This window comes from Stereum hirsutum, assembly GCF_000264905.1.
Source record: "Stereum hirsutum FP-91666 SS1 unplaced genomic scaffold STEHIscaffold_6, whole genome shotgun sequence".
NCBI lineage: Eukaryota > Fungi > Basidiomycota > Agaricomycetes > Russulales > Stereaceae > Stereum > Stereum hirsutum.
In genome coordinates this window covers 2,305,610-2,320,796 of record NW_006763136.1, presented here as the reverse complement: position 1 = coordinate 2,320,796, position 15,187 = coordinate 2,305,610, and the positions used below count along the sequence as shown (strand labels likewise).

General features: G+C 51.9%; 4 protein-coding genes across 4 annotated transcripts; all 4 read left to right on the top strand.

Annotated features, from left to right (window-relative positions):
• Positions 1–365: 365 nt before the first annotated feature.
• Positions 366–4,596, top strand: STEHIDRAFT_96986 (UDP-Glycosyltransferase/glycogen phosphorylase; the record flags this gene model as incomplete). Its single annotated transcript, XM_007303843.1, has 19 exons — positions 366–777; positions 830–994; positions 1,069–1,096; positions 1,153–1,198; positions 1,279–1,486; positions 1,554–1,683; positions 1,763–1,920; positions 2,011–2,151; positions 2,212–2,270; positions 2,332–2,521; positions 2,587–2,741; positions 2,808–2,915; positions 2,978–3,056; positions 3,117–3,228; positions 3,288–3,334; positions 3,405–3,529; positions 3,591–3,662; positions 3,717–3,753; positions 3,811–4,596. The coding sequence occupies 19 exons, from the start codon at positions 366–368 to the stop codon at positions 4,467–4,469; spliced, it is 2,931 nt and encodes a 976-aa protein (XP_007303905.1). The 3' UTR covers positions 4,470–4,596.
• Positions 4,597–4,961: 365 nt separating this feature from the next.
• STEHIDRAFT_147003 (uncharacterized protein) lies at positions 4,962–8,831 on the top strand. Its single transcript, XM_007303842.1, has 5 exons — positions 4,962–5,227; positions 5,285–6,151; positions 6,226–6,678; positions 6,739–8,560; positions 8,635–8,831. Exons 2-5 carry the CDS (start codon positions 5,826–5,828, stop codon positions 8,698–8,700), a joined length of 2,667 nt encoding a protein of 888 aa, XP_007303904.1. The 5' UTR covers positions 4,962–5,227; positions 5,285–5,825; the 3' UTR covers positions 8,701–8,831.
• A 343-nt stretch (positions 8,832–9,174) lies between these two features.
• STEHIDRAFT_168388 (DnaJ-domain-containing protein) lies at positions 9,175–11,750 on the top strand (the record flags this gene model as incomplete). Its single annotated transcript, XM_007303841.1, has 13 exons — positions 9,175–9,249; positions 9,304–9,458; positions 9,514–9,535; positions 9,593–9,612; positions 9,669–9,727; positions 9,777–9,980; positions 10,043–10,174; positions 10,229–10,749; positions 10,799–10,954; positions 11,016–11,143; positions 11,209–11,348; positions 11,414–11,543; positions 11,609–11,750. Coding segments are annotated over 13 exons (1,762 nt in total), but the record flags the coding sequence as incomplete, so codon positions are not given.
• A 278-nt stretch (positions 11,751–12,028) lies between these two features.
• On the top strand, positions 12,029–14,464 carry STEHIDRAFT_121327 (uncharacterized protein). Its single transcript, XM_007303840.1, has 8 exons — positions 12,029–12,105; positions 12,170–12,567; positions 12,655–12,805; positions 12,856–12,918; positions 12,988–13,023; positions 13,143–13,205; positions 13,271–13,395; positions 13,445–14,464. Exons 4-8 carry the CDS (start codon positions 12,908–12,910, stop codon positions 14,125–14,127), a joined length of 918 nt encoding a protein of 305 aa, XP_007303902.1. The 5' UTR covers positions 12,029–12,105; positions 12,170–12,567; positions 12,655–12,805; positions 12,856–12,907; the 3' UTR covers positions 14,128–14,464.
• Positions 14,465–15,187: the final 723 nt, after the last annotated feature.

Sequence of the window (15,187 nt, the reverse complement as noted above, 5' to 3'; positions counted from 1 at the left end):
GGGACAGTGTGGTTGCTTGTACCAAACACGGAAACCGTATGTGAGGAGGGGTCGTACGCAGCCGATGTACAAGCGGCGACGATTTCTGGGGGAGAGTCCCCGAAGGGAGTTGCCGAGCATGGGGTATGTGCGTACTGTGGATAGTGCGGTGTTGGCGTAGAACTGAACGTGTTGTCGGAAGGAGAGGTGGCGATCGAACCAGAAGCCCAAGTAGCGCCATGTTTCGGATGGTTGTATGTCTCGCGGAGTTATGACGATGCTTCCTCAGTTCGCGGAGTACTTATACATAACGTGCTACATGGGTCCGCTTCTCCTCCCTGAGCGTAGGCCTGAGCCCTTCAACGATGTCCATGACCCCCCTTCACATGCGGGAACGCGAGGGCTCGACACCAGAAGAACCGACCTTCGCTGATTCTTCTACTCAGTATACTTCTCCCTATAACTCTTTCCAAAAGAATGACATCACTACCCAACAAGGACATTCAATCGGCTTGCACAAGTCCTCTGGAAAGGCTGCCCAGCCTCCACCGTACTCCAAACCATCGGGAGCGAACCCAGATTATACGACCTATACCTCGACGGGGACAGGACTTGCCTCCTATGCTACTCTCGGACAAGATGGCCGTATCACAGTTACTCTTGATCTCAAGAGACCTCTACCAGACCTACCCAGGGATTACTCTCGAAACGTCGCAGAATTCGCAGTCGACCAAACGGAAGAGGGTTGGAAAGACGTGCCCAAGCTCAGTATTGTTATCATGATTGTCGGCAGCCGAGGTGCGTCTTTGCTATCACTCACAAACACAACTGTCGGTGACAGAGATTGTAGGTGATGTCCAGCCGTACGTAGCTTTAGGCAAAGCGCTCGCTAGGGATGGCCACCGCATTCGCATCGCCACCCACGAAACCTTCCGGGAATTTGTTACGTCCCATGGCCTTGAGTTTTTCAATATTGGAGGAGATCCGAAGGAGCTCATGTCATACATGGTCAAAAGTTAGTCCTCTACGAGCTCTGTTCAACCGTTGGATGGTCTCGCATTTTGATTGACATCGTTCACTGCATCATAGATCCCGGTCTATTGCCTGGCATGTCTTCTTGAGTACTAATCTTCTTTCTCGGTTGCATCCACGCTCATATCCTACTCGTTATAGTCTCCTGAACGGTGATATCTCCAAGAAACGGAAGATGCTTTCTGAGGCATGTTCCCCTCACAAACAATACTCTGCACGGCTCATGACTAGAAACCACAGTGTCTCATCTTATCTTCGTTTTCTTAGATGATACTAGGCTGCTATCTCTCTACCGTTGCCCCTGATACCGGCCCCCCTGTCGGCTCCTCAGCTCAATCTCAACTACACCCATCGCAGCTAGGAAAAGCACCAGCCGGAAAACCTTTCGTAGCTGATGCACTGATATCAAACCCCCCTGCGTTCGCACATATTCATATAGCGGAGAAGCTGGGTATCCCTCTTCTGCTGACTTTCAGTATGTTGCACCCGTACCTTTGCCTTACGTTGTCGTTGAGTGACATTCGTACCCTTTTTGCTCTAAGCCATGCCTTGGAGCCCGACAACTGCGTTCGCTCATCCGCTAGTCAACATATCGAGGTCCAGTTCGAATGCGGAGAACGGTCTCACAAACTATCTTTCGTACGCTCTTGCTGAGATACTTACGTGGCAAGGGTAAGACTGCCCTATCTTCCTTGCCGTGCATCACAAAGTGCATTCGGCTCATGCTCACACTTTGCTTCTTGATGACTAGGATTGGTGACCTTGTGAATGATTTCCGGAAGAAAGTGCTTGGACTTTCGAGTCTCAACTTGCGTTCGGGGCCTAGCATTGCCGACAGGATGAAGGTTCCTTGGACGTACTGCATGGGTCCTCTTGTGAAGAAGCCAAAGGACTGGAAGAATCACATTGGTTAGCCTTTTTGAAATAAGCTTGTCCCCGAACCTGGCGTCACCACAGTACTGTATCTAGATTGGAGCTGACTTGGAATTTACACTTCAGATATCGTTGGATTTTACTTCCTCGATCTCGCCACAAATTACGAACCTCCGGCCGACCTTGCCGCCTTCCTCTCTGCCGGAGAACCACCTTTGTACATTGGCTTTGGCTCAGTGGTCGTGGATGATCCCGTACAAATGACCAGTGCGATCACCATACCCATTCGGCCTCCCTTCCCTGAAGTGTTAACCCTTCCTTAAACAGAGAACATCTTCGAAGCCACCTCTCGTGCAGGTGTTCGTGCTCTGGTATCCGCAGGCTGGGTGCGCTCACTACCATTCGCATCTCATTTTGTCCCACCACCAATCGAAACTTTTCCTACAGGGTGGCCTGGGGGACGTAAACGTTCCACCACATATCTTCATTCTCGGTAATGTTCCTCATGACTGGCTCTTTGCGAACGACCGCGTCTGCGCCGTCGTACATCATGGCGGCGCTGGGACGACTGCCATCGGGCTCGCAAAGGGAAGACCCACAGTTATAGTACCCTTCTTCGGTGACCAGGGATTCTGGGGTGCGTCTGATTCCTATTTGTCTGTCATTGTCCAAAGATATGAGCAGCTACGCTTGCTGCACCAGGTGCAATGGTCGAAGAAGCCGGCGCAGGTCCCAAACCGATTACGCCGAAGGAGATGACGGAGGACGTTGATGCTCTCACGAAGGCGTTGCAGTTCGCAATCAGCCCCGAAGCGAAGAGTGCTGCTGCAGACATGGCAAAGCAGATTCATCAAGAGGTATACACACTGTCTAGCATTGAGCCATCTGGTCTGAAGCGCGGAAGCTGATCCATCGCCTTGCAGAATGGTGTTCGGCGTGGTGTCGAGAGCTTCTATCGGCACTTGCCCCTACTCAATATGCGCTGCGATCTCGAACCAAGCATGCTTGCTGTTTGGTGGTCTACTGAATATGTGAGGCTTATCGAGTGATTTGATTACCTTCGTCTCTGATTATATGTTTCTCTGTTGGTCAGTGCCTGAAAATGAGCAGTTTATCCGCTCAAGTGCTCAGTGATGCGAAACTATTGGACATTCGTTCATTGGACCTACACCGTACGTTTGTCTTTCTTAACTCTCCTCGTTTTCCTCTCCCTATGCTAACCCCCGCTCTAGGCTCGAAAGAATATGACACAAGGAAGAAGGTCTCGGACCCAGTTTCCGGCGGTGCTAGCGCCATTTACTGGACTATAACACACTACTACGCCTCGATAGCGCAGATCTTCTAGTGGGCTGACCTTCGTCCGTCGCTGTGTTTTGCGCCGCTAACAAATGCTTGCTGTGTAGTTCGCCCGTGAAGGGGATCATCAACACCACTGTAGCCATTCCTCGTGGTCCGTCCTTTATCCTGACACGCTCGAATGGATCAATGTACTGACCACACCTACATGATGCTGCCCCCAGGTGTCTGGAACATTGTCACCTCTGTTCAGGAAGGCTTCGCTAATGTGCCCAAGCTATATGGCTCGAACGTCAGGGAGCCAGGAAAAATCACCGACTTCTCCAGTGGGGTGAAAGAGGCAGGCAAGGTATGTTATTACCCGTGATGCATACTTGAATATTAATCAATTCACCGTGTCTCCTACACAGGGGTTGTTTTACGGGTACTACGATGGCATCACCGGCCTCGTCCGCGAGCCACTAGAAGGCGCAAAGAAAGGAGTACGTTCGCCAATCTCACAACACTTCCTCTACTGACCTATATGACGTCTCCAGGGATTCATGGGCGCCGTCGCTGGTGCAGGCAGAAGTTGTAAGAAATTCGCCTTCGTCCATCTGAGTTATAACTTGACCATGTCTTCGAATGCAGTCATCAATGTCACTATGCGTCCCGCTGCCGGTATCATGGGCGTCGTGGCACACCCTGTGCGAGGTGCCCTTAGAGGGATGAAGTCTGCTCAAACCCGCAAGACGGAGCATAACCAGAGGGCCGTCCGCGAACGTGACGGTGTCTTGGCTGCCCAAGCTGTTTCTCAAAACAAGCGCGACGGGATCATACGTGCGTTCGAAGCCGCGCGTGTCAAGGGGAGGATGATGGAACGGCAGAAGGCATTGGCCGAGCAGGCGGCTGAGGCCATGAAGGATGACGTTGCCGCAACGGAGCCTGTGGATGTTGGTGCAGGGAAAGTCGAGGATGGCAGTCTGGCGTCGAGCTCGGCCAGTCTCACCGGGAGCGAGCGATGGGATGTGCCGGTCTCGTTGGAAGAGACGACGGATGAGACACCGAGCACCGTGCACGCGAATGTGTCTGATGACCTCGCGGAGGAAGCGTTCACCAGAGAAATGGAGCTTGCAAAACAACTTTCTGCATCGATAGACACCAGCTCCTCGCGTCAGTCGACACAACAGGACGAAGACGATGATGACGATGCATTTCAGAAGGAGCTAGAAATGGCGAAGCAGATCTCTTTGGCGGAACAGCGGGGTTATGATAGAGCGATGGAGCAAGCAAATCGAGGAAGAACTTAATTGTAAGTGCAATGTATGCTCAAGAGAGTGCAGTGGCATGGAGAGTCGTGCTCAGCGGATTACGAGTATATAGTTGTTCGAAATGTATTATATAGATCTACTATCTGTTCTATACTTGGACTTTTTGGGGCATTGCCATGAATATACTCGCACCGTTATGTAGTTTCATCGCCCAGCGCTCATCAAGTGGGTGATGGGACAAGTAGGTTCAACTACATAAGGGTGCATTCGGCAACCAGAAGCGGCCGTCCAATTGTCGTGTCAACATGTGGAGCGATATATCTCATTCAGGAGTATAGAGTAGTATTTAACCTCCAGTCGACTTCTGCACATTACTTAGACCATGCTTGATTCAACTCTGGTCATGTATGTACGAATCCATAGTACTGTGGCGCTCTCGCCCAACTTCCCGTGCCACCCACGTTATAGTTCCCACGGCCACATGGGAGAATGTCCGCTCGCAAGTTGAGCTACGGCCCTTTAGACGGCATCCTCGAACTCTTCACCATGAGACACCTACTATCTCTTCGACCATGGGGTCAAGAAATCACACCTGCAGCTCGAGAGCATATCCTTAATATCATCCGGACGAGCGCCAAACCCCTCTCAACCAAGGAAGTCTTCCGCCTAGCTGTTCGGGAGCCCGTGAGCGGTCAGTCAGGCAGGGTAGAGCCTACGAGACAAAGACTGAGAGAGGCGATGGCGCGTGCCGGTGTACCCCAGCCTCCACACCCTGAACATCCGATACGATCTGTGAAGTGAGTGTGTTTACAGCTGATGATGTCCAGTCGCTGGGTATTGACTACTGGGTGCAGATATCTCAAAACGATAGTGCTCCAGGACCTGCTCGAGTCCAAGGAGGTTCAGAAGGTGCGCGTGACGACAACGATGAGCAAGGAGGACACGGAAGAGCGTCTGAAGACGATGTCGAAGGCACAAAGGGCGACAGCGCTTCGGGGTGGGATGCAGAAGACGAAGGAGTCGTTCTTGTGGGCGCCACGAGCGCCGGTGCAGGTGCAGGAGGCGAAGGCGGAGGGGCTGCCATTTGGGCATGAGGTGGGCGTAGGCGAGAACATAGAGCACCTGAACAAGCGTCGGCGGGCGATGCGGGAGAAAAAGGTGGCAAGCGACGTACGTTGGATGCAGAAGGTGGAACAGGCTCGGCTCGGTGTCCACGACCAGCACGCTCTCTTTGCCCAGCGTCGGAGGGAACAGGCAAAGGCACCAGCTTCATAACACGTAGATCCCTGTCCTATTTCTCTTTGATTTCTTTTCCCATATATTTCGTGTTCTCGTCACGCATATCCCTGCCTCTGCGTGTCACACTGTGACATCCTCCTCTTGTTCCGCACCGCGATGTCCAACTCAAAGTCCCGACGGGCTCGCGACCCTTCCTCCCTCTCAAATTCTCCTCATCTCACTCATGCCCGCACACACTCATCGGCCACCAGCAATCACCGTTCAGTGCTACAGAAGCCGCCCGTTGTTTCAGCTCCCAGCCCCCAACCCTCCTCGGGAATGACCGCCGTCTCCCGATACAATCAGAATCTAAAAGTATTGCGCCGCAACGATCCATCCATTGTGTCCATAATCGACCAGTTCAGTCATGTATGTCTGTATCATCACAACGGGGCTAAATGGGAAAAGAAAGGATACGAGGGTAGCATGTTCCTGTTTGAACGGTTCGTCTCTTAGGCGCTCCTGTGGCGCTCTTGCATTTCGTCTCAATACACTCCGTTTACTTTTTTCTCCTCAGCAATGCTTATCCCCCATATGGCCTTTATATTCTCAATCGCATGGGCATGGACGACTATGTGCTTTATATCTATCCCGAAGATGACATCGAAGCACGCGGAGAGTATCTTATGTATCGCTGCTATCCCGACTTCACCGCCAAGCGCCTTGCCATGGCCCGACCGACATCTTCCTTCCCCAGCAAAGAAACGGATTCGGTACACACTTTGTCTGCCTCGAGTTCCTCCGCTACCGCATCCTTTACCGCCACCCCCATCCTGCCCCCTCAGCAACAATCCATAACTGCCCCGAACGACTTCGCAGATGCTCGTGGTCGTGAGCCATCCTCGACCGACATCGTCACCAACTGGAAGCTCTTACTAGCCGACAGTAAAGAGAAAGGCCTGCCGGTCACTTTCGGTTTTTGGATGTTCGTGACTGATGTGCGGGAATCAATGCAGGACGTGATGATTCGGTGCGATGCTATTCATAATCTACCTCTGTGGCTTAATGATCTGACACTGTAATTGCACAGATTGAGCTCCTATATCCGTGACATGGTCCCTTATCCAGAACAATATCGCTACGGACCTGATCGTCCTCCACCGCCACCAAATTCCCACCCTGCACAAAAGCCTATTGCCGATGAACGAACAGAACAAACACCCCCCAATGTTACGGCTGGGATGTCGGAGATAGACAAGCTCTTTGCGAAGCTGACCCCCTCCGGAGCCTCAAGTGGCGCTACGCTTTCGAATTCCACCACTCCAGCTCCGTCTGGTGCTGCGAAATTGACTCTAAACGACTTGTTTGCCTCCGCATCCATTCCCCCCACACCGTCCGCTACCAACGTTAACAATTCTCACGACAATGTCGACACCCGTGACCCTTCTCGCCCTTCATCGTTCTTGGATCATCCGTCATCATCAGTTCCTCAGTCCACAAGTGGTCTGGCTCTACTGTCTTCCATTTTCGCTTCCGCCACACCCGTTGATAATGTCACTTCACAATCAAGTAACACAACTCACGTGAACGTCAAGTCGTCTACTGCTCATATCCCGAACACCATCGCCAATTATGCGACTCATGACTCGTCGGCGTCTCCTTTCCCCGCCCCTCCCTCTGCTCCTCCGTCCATTCGTTTATCCTTCGCCGACGCTCAGATGACACTTAACACTGGCTCTGATGGCTACAACGGCCAGCAGAATAGTCAAGCATACGAAATCCACTCTCCGAAGCCAACATCATCTACGCTGCCGCAAATACTCACACAAGATGTCATCTCCTCTCTACTCGGTATTCCTTCGCAATCATCATCTCGAGCCTCCTCGAGCAGTTCTTGGCATTCTCAATCCCAACCTTTGAGATATGAAGGAGACGTAGAGAGCGGTGATGAGAACGATAGCGCATACATCACAGACAGTTACCGCGGACACGTTGCCGTTAATGGCGCTGTCGATGGGTCTTCTTCCCTCTCCTCCACAAACGTGCTCGGGGATGTGACACCCCGGCCTCCTCTTCGCGGATTCTCGGGCGACGCCACACCTACCGAAATCGCTACTCCCCCGTCTCACACCCTTTCGCCTCATCCCACGTTTTCGCCACCCGCCGGTTCGTCTCGCTCGAATGCTCCATCCCTGCTTGCTTCCACGAGTTCAAGCTCCACCGTAACAGTCACCCATGCACCAAACGACTCCTACCATACACAGTCTCGCCCTTCTTCCAGGGCAGTTCAGGGGACGAATACTACCTCGGCAGCTTCCCCAGCGTTGTCTCATACCTCACAGTCACGTTCAACGGGCAGCCGAACGAACACGCCTCTCAACGCCCAGTCCAATGGTCGGCTGCTCGTGCCCTTTCACCAGGATACTCCGCTTTGGCCATACCCTCGCGCTCCGCTGGACGACCGCGATGGTACTGGGGACGAGTCGGACGTCGTAGAGCTCGATTTCGCAGATACGAGCGCGCTAAGCGACATGGCTGCTTTCGATCGGCGAGTGCAAGAGAAGGAAAAGAAGGGAAGTAAGAAAACACAGAAGAAGAGCAGGAAGGAGAGAGAACGGGAGAACGAAAAGGAGAGAGCAGAGATCGAGAAGAGCTGGGACGCGCCAGAGCCTGTGAACGCTGTTAGCACTCCCACAGTTCCAGCAACCGATGTCAGCGGACAATATGTCGATGGAGCGGCGGCGGCGCAGGATAAGGGGAAGAAGCCAGCTACCCACGACCCTGTTGGGCCGCTGAATCAGGGGACGGCACGCGAAAGTATTCTCGCCACCCTGCCTGGGCGGTCTCAACCTTCATACTCACCAAACATCAGCCGGAATGACTTCGTCAGGGAACTGCTCACTACTATCCATGTAAGCTGTCCTTCTGTTTCTCCTCTTTTGTACGAAGTACCTGGCTGACGGTCAACTTCTCCGGCTCTCGCTAGACTGACAAGTCATTCGTGGACAGTTTGTGGACAGGCTACTGCAGACGTCTGCAGGCGGAAGGCTGAAGGTTGAAGGTTCTGCTCCTAGTCTTGGTGATATAATGTTGAATTGGCTCGGTGCTGTTGTGAGAATATTAGCAGCAGCAGTAGTAGGAATCCCTAACAGTCTGCATGTCAACTTGACTGCCCTTTTTGACAAGACACACGAGAGAGGGCAGCTCGGCCTTCGCTGCGTGGCTCCGTGTTGTCAAGTGTCGTGGTGAGATATATCATCTTGTATGCAACATTAGACTCCGCAAACACCATAAAGTCTGGCTTGAGAATTGAACGTTGAACATTTGAAGTTTGAACGCCGTCAGAAATCAGATTTTTTCATTGAACGAACGCGGTCACGTGTCATTCACTCGCAACCTGGCTTACGCACGTCGGCGGCATCAGGAAAAGAAAGAGAGTTTGAACTTTGCGCCTCTTTGCGCCTGTTTCCTTTGCACTTCCTCCCCGAGCAGTGTGTACTTCCTCGTTCCTCAACGCCATTCTATGCATGAGCTTGCCGCAGACAGGAAACAGTGATACGGGCTCTCCTTTCAATCCCCTACACGAGAAGGACGCCCTCTAGTACGCTATTCGCCTCTTCATCCACCTTGACGGTGTTTGCTGACGGACAGGCAGCTCAGTCCTCAACCTTCCCACCTGTGCCTCCGACAATGAGATAAGAGAGCGCTATCGGGCTTTGTCGGTCATCTTTCATCCCGATAAACAGCGCATCGATGCTGCCAGGGAGACGGCGAACAAAAGATTCTTGGAGATCCAAAAGGCCTACGAAGGTGTGCTGTGCTGCTCTATGACTGTGAGAACTTCTCTGTACTCACCGGTAGCCAGTCTTGTCGGACCCTTTTCTAAGGTTCGTAATCTTCTCTTCTCCACTACAAGTCAGCGTCGAATAATCCCCGGGTTTTAGACGTGTTTACGATGTCTTCGGTATGTTCTTCGCTGGACCATCCGATTCTTGTTCGGTGCTGACGCCCTATACACAGGGTATGAGGGTCTGAACATGCAATGGCCCCCCGAGCTACGCTCCAAACCGGTTGATGAAGTACTGTTTCTTCACTCTGTTCTCCTCGGACATATCTGACCAGATTTAGTTACGTGGTGTCTTTGAGGAGGCCCAGAGAAAGGAACTCGAAGACCTGATTCGCCCGCGGGGGTCTCTGACGCTCGGTATCAATGCACGTTCTTTATTCGAGAGCGACCCCTTGCCACGGCGTGGGCGTAAATGGACGAACAATATTGGCAAACGTATTCGCGACATCAATGTCTCTGCTTTCGCTGTACGGTATCGAGTCCAGGTAACTAGTAGCTTACATGTATCATACACGACACTTCTTGAATCACTCACTTCCCGTTCCAGACGAATCTCAATGAGAGAACTACAGTTACACTGGCCCCAAAGCTAGAAGCGTCTGGTTCAAGCCAAGGACTTCGAGGTGGGAGTCTTCTAGGTACAGTACGACACCAATATTCCCCTCGGCTTTCATACGAGGTCCGTACTAGTCAACCGATTCCCCATGCTTGAGGTGATTTATCAGCTATCTAGGCAACGGTGTCTCTACTCCGTGCACGACAAATCAGTCTGAAGGCAACTTATAACGGGAACCACAGCGGTTTTCTCGTTCGAACAACCATTTCGTCTTTTCTGCGACAACGCTTTCCTCCGTTCACAATCCAGTATTCCCAACGTCTATTCCGAAGATCTCTGACCGAAGGTACCATACAGTTGTACACCGGTCCCCAACCATATTTGAACCTCAGCATTGCATCTCCCACACCGTTCGGAAACCGCGACCATGAACTCGAGCCGATCAAAACAGGCTCCGCCACAGGCTTCGGGACGGGCATATATCAGCGGTCTTTTGGTGTCACTATTGCTGGTTTAGCCTCTGGTGCAAAGGTAGAATGGGGGGTCGTCTTTGGTGAATTGGCCGTTCATGCGAAGGTCGGCCTGCAGCTTGGCCTGGCCGGGCTGCAATGGGTCCTGTCGGGCGTATGGGGCGATGACCAGGGTGGCGTCACGGTGGCTGTTGCCTTAGGTGCTAATGGTGTTCTGCTGATGGCAGAGTGCGTCCCCTCGTTTGTAGTCGCTCTCGTTTACTGACCTAATGTTCAGTTTCGCGTATGTGGGGCAGCATTTCAATGTGCCCATCGCACTGTCTGAAGAGTTCGACGCTCCGCTGGCTTTCTACACGGCGCTCCTGCCCACAACGGCGTTTGTCGTGGCATACGAATTCATTCTGAAGCCTCGGCGACGGGAACAACGTGCAGCGTAAGAACCTTACTACTTCCCGTAATTGCCCCTGACGATCACACGCCTCTATTTCCACCAGAATTTTCCGTATCGCTCGCAAGGAGTTGGCCGACGAGCAGTCGTCCTCAATGCGAGAACTTGCGGAAACAATATCATTACTCAAGGATACGGCACGCAAGCACATGAGTGCCGAAGCCGCTGTAGATGGTTTGCCATCTTTTAACCATGCCTCAGGGCTTCTTGTGGTCGCATAGCGCTGACCATCAACGTAGGTCTCGTAATTCAAGAAGCTACATATGGTCCGCGTCTCGACGCTGATCCGGAAGCAAGAAACTTATCGGTCGACGTGACGATACCCGTTCAAGCTCTTGTACACAGGAGCCAATTGTATATCCCGGGCCACCGCACAAAGGTGCATCCTGTCGCCGTTTATCATCCACTTCGTCAAGAGATCTGACTGTATATTTTATTCTCCAGGCAACTTTGCAGGGGTTTTACGATCCCGCGCCTTCTTTCGTGAAATCTCTTCGTGTACGTTATCTCTTCCGGGGTCGAGCTCACTATGCGGAGATTCCAGACTACGTCCCCGTTGTGCTTCCTCTAGAAGGTACGCAGTCATTCGTCTATTGTTATCCACTTGTCTGACGCCCTGTCATTGTCTGAATACAAAAGGCCATTTGGTAGAAGCCTAATCGTGTGCTTCACCATTGAACTTCATTCCTTTTGTCTTATGCCAGTGGCCTTCAAGGTCATATTTGTAAATCCCTGCGCACTCTGTGGACCACTATTGTGGTAACGGGTGCTTACATAACCCAAGCAAATTGTGTTGTCGAGAACGACTCACCAGGGAATGAACGCAGTGCGACGCGTCTGCTCAGGTCCAAGCGCCCGGTTAATTAATAGACTCAGGACGGCATTAATCTCCGAATCAGATCGACCCCTTATATGTAAGTTAAGATGCCGCACGCGCGTATCATGCGCCGCGGAACGAACAATTACTCAGGCCGATCCCATCTTAGGCCGGAAGCAAATGCAGATATACCTCCGACATCCACCTCGTGCTTTTACCGCTTGGAAAGCTATGCGTACCAATTCATCAACACTTGCGTGGGTAGACCGTTCCCCATCGTGCTTACTTCCAAGTGTGTGGCACGCAGTTTTCTCATCCGGTATAGCCCATCCAAAGCCCATCGACCTGTTGCATCTCTCTCATTCGCCGTGGCGACGCGGCAGCTACTGTGTGTTGGTTCAACAGGTCCAACCGTACGAAATATACTATTAGCGGCGCTTTGCCGCTCGGAGCCTATATATAAGCGTAGTAAGCTCTGTTCGTTACAAATTACGTTTGCTGAAGGTCCAGGCGGAAGAGCGAAAGCCACCCAATTGGGAAAACTGGTCATGTATACCTGGCACGGCTTGAGAGCCCGATGCGCACCTGGCAGTCTCCGAGGAAACACTTTGTGGTATCAGCTTCAATCTCGCACGATTTTGAAATCCTCCTGAATCCGGCAATTTACACGGAAACCCAAACCCGAGTTTTGCGTCCTCGGGTCCGCCCTTCCCCAGGGCTGACCGATACATTACGGATACTTGGGGGAACCGAGAACTACTTATATATCCGCCCTTTGTTGGTACGTATGTCTTCCCCTTCAGCCAGCTCTCACTTAATTTGACACTCGTTCCTTCGGCCGGCCCTCTTCCCAACGGCATGTCCCCAGTCTATCGACAGCAGCCCACCCTTCAGAATGTTCGAATACGCACCGCTCAAGACGCTCTTCAAGTTTTTTATGCGGTTGCACGCAATACCCTCACACTCTTGAGTAGGAGACTGGACTCTGAAGAGCGAAAGAGCATTCGGCCGGGCCAAATGTACGTGCTACGCTTTTCTCCTAGATACAAGAGCTCACTCGGTACGCCAGCTATGTATGGGAGGATCGCAACGCTACTACATCCGAAACGGCCGGTCTTAGCATGGAACGGTGGTATGACTACCTTTACCTCTGCGAATCGCAAACGCTGAAGGCAGCTCGTTTTCTTGTCCGCTGTCGTAGGACTGACGGTATTGCCTGGGGCCCAAGTCGAGTTAGGTAATGGTATTTCTCCTCGCTCTGTTTACACGCTCGTAAGCTGACACCCCGCACAACAGGGAGGCAAGTCATTAACTTGAAGACCTCCACGGGGCGTTCAGGTTGTCTGATGTATCAGTCCAGGATTTTCTATTTTACTATCAGCGCGAGAGCCACCCTCAACACCATTCGACAAGTACTAGGTAAGTCTATTCTTGGTCATTCGTTCGCTTAGATTCCTCTCTCGACGCTTCGTCCGTGTTCGCAGCAGCTTTTCGCGGCAAATACACGAATCCGAGCGGCTTGTTAAGCAGACATACAGCGTTTACGTCTCGCTACCGGAGGATCAGATGCATGCGGAGGATGCATTGGCAACACGAAAATGGCATCTAAGTGAGTATTGAGCGTCATTTTACTATTCTATCACTCAATTCCTTCTCAGCTGCCTACTTTGATCAAAGGTCCGTTGAGAGCTTAGGGGTGATTGACGACATTCCCGGCGTCGGGGGCATCGAAGTTCCCGAAGGTTACTTTAGGAGTGCTCGGGCTATGAAGGGACGGCGGGACGAGCATAGGCGTGGCCAAGGCGGACAGCTTCTCGGTCCCGTTGCCGATTACTCTCAGCCATTATCCGCTGCTCCAGGCGCACTGTATACCATTTTCCCTTCCTCGAACCTTGGCTCGTCCTCCACCTCGGAGCCCCGCTCGCCATCTACAAACCAGTCTACCTTGCACCACAATCCACATTATGGTTCGCCACGAACCATGACGAGTACGGAGAGTTCGTCAACCCATCCATCTTCATACCCACGACTTCCAAACAGGCCTGCAACCCTACATCCGAGCTCGGCAGACAATCTTAATCACAGCCCACCTCACTCCTCCGTTTCCATAAATCGAAGAGAACAACTACCGATCCTCGTTCCACTTGAAGATCTCGAGGCTTGCTCCAAAACATGGAGAGATCCTACGGACGAGCAATTCCTACGACAACTCACCGAAAGATCAGGCCATTTCGCATCGAGAAGTCGGCATAGTAGTATGGAGAGCGACGTGGGTCAGGACCGCCCGGCGCACACCCAGTTTCAACAAGGCACCGCCTTGACGCACCCTCGGCGGTATTGAAGTTGTGTTTTATCTTGAATGAAACCTAGTGTTTGCGGGGTCTACAAGCGATCAATCCCAAAGATAATGATGCAGGTGCGCGGGCCGTAGCCTTCGGAGGTGGGTAGGCAATGGTTTGATAGAATCAGTCTATTCAGCTATGCCGATTAAGAGACGTATGACCTTCGAGGGCCAGCAATGGCTTTGGAAGCCTGTCCGAGATTATTTTTCCGCCGTGATTCATCGGACGTCGCGTGTATACACTGCTCTGAAGAAGGCTGTCTCCTTTTGTTTATCACACTACTGGAGGGAGAATCTGCGTCGTGTCCAAGTTTTGCAAACCATTGTTCTAATAACGGTATGTCAACCCTCCGATGCATCGTAGAAAATCGAAATAGTACCTTATTGTTATACTTGCCCTAGATCTCAACCTTCCATTGCTATTCAGACAGCTGTTCTACATTCCTTGATGGTGTTATAAGGCTATGCAAAGAAGTTTTACATCGGGCGAAGATGTAAGTGGATTGGAGTCTAAAAAGTCTATCTTGCTCCATGTAGCGCCGCCTATTGGTCTGAGACAAGCGCGTCAACCGGCCTGTGGAGGCATCCTGAAAATGACGTCGCTTACGGCTTACCTCTGCTGTCGCTCGAAATTGTTTATGATAACAAAATTTTGCCCTACACGTAAGTCTTACCGGGGAGCCTGAAACGACGGCTGCCAGATGAGATTGCGACGACTAGTAACGAGCACCAAGCTCCGTAAATGTGTTTCCGGACAGGAGAACATATACAACCGCTCCAACACATTCCGGTACCAGGAGAAATTTAAGTGCCTCAGCCAAGCCTCAGCAATACCGGTCCGTGCTGCCTGTCAGGTGCCTCGCTCTCCGTGCAACCTGCGCGCTCAACCTTAGTGTCCACAAAGAGAACCGTCCTGGAATTCGTAACCTTTTAGGTCGCTGTTCGCTTGAACCCTGGCAGGAACTACTTACTCGAGTTCTAATATCCATATTCCAGACGGGCTGACGCCTCCAACGATGAAGGTCTCCACCATTTAACTCTTGGACCTAAGATCCGAATT

Coding starts and splice junctions, on each gene's coding strand:
- STEHIDRAFT_147003 (XM_007303842.1), top strand. CDS start 5,826: ATGTCCAACTCAAAGTCCCGACGGGCTCGCGACCCTTCCTCCCTCTCA. Junction 6,152..6,225: donor AGCATGTTCCTGTTTGAACG/GTTCGTCTCTTA, acceptor TTTTCTCCTCAG/CAATGCTTATCCCCCATATG. Junction 8,561..8,634: donor AACTGCTCACTACTATCCAT/GTAAGCTGTCCT, acceptor GGCTCTCGCTAG/ACTGACAAGTCATTCGTGGA.
- STEHIDRAFT_121327 (XM_007303840.1), top strand. Junction 13,024..13,142: donor TGGGGCCCAAGTCGAGTTAG/GTAATGGTATTT, acceptor TGATGTATCAGT/CCAGGATTTTCTATTTTACT. Junction 13,206..13,270: donor CACCATTCGACAAGTACTAG/GTAAGTCTATTC, acceptor CCGTGTTCGCAG/CAGCTTTTCGCGGCAAATAC.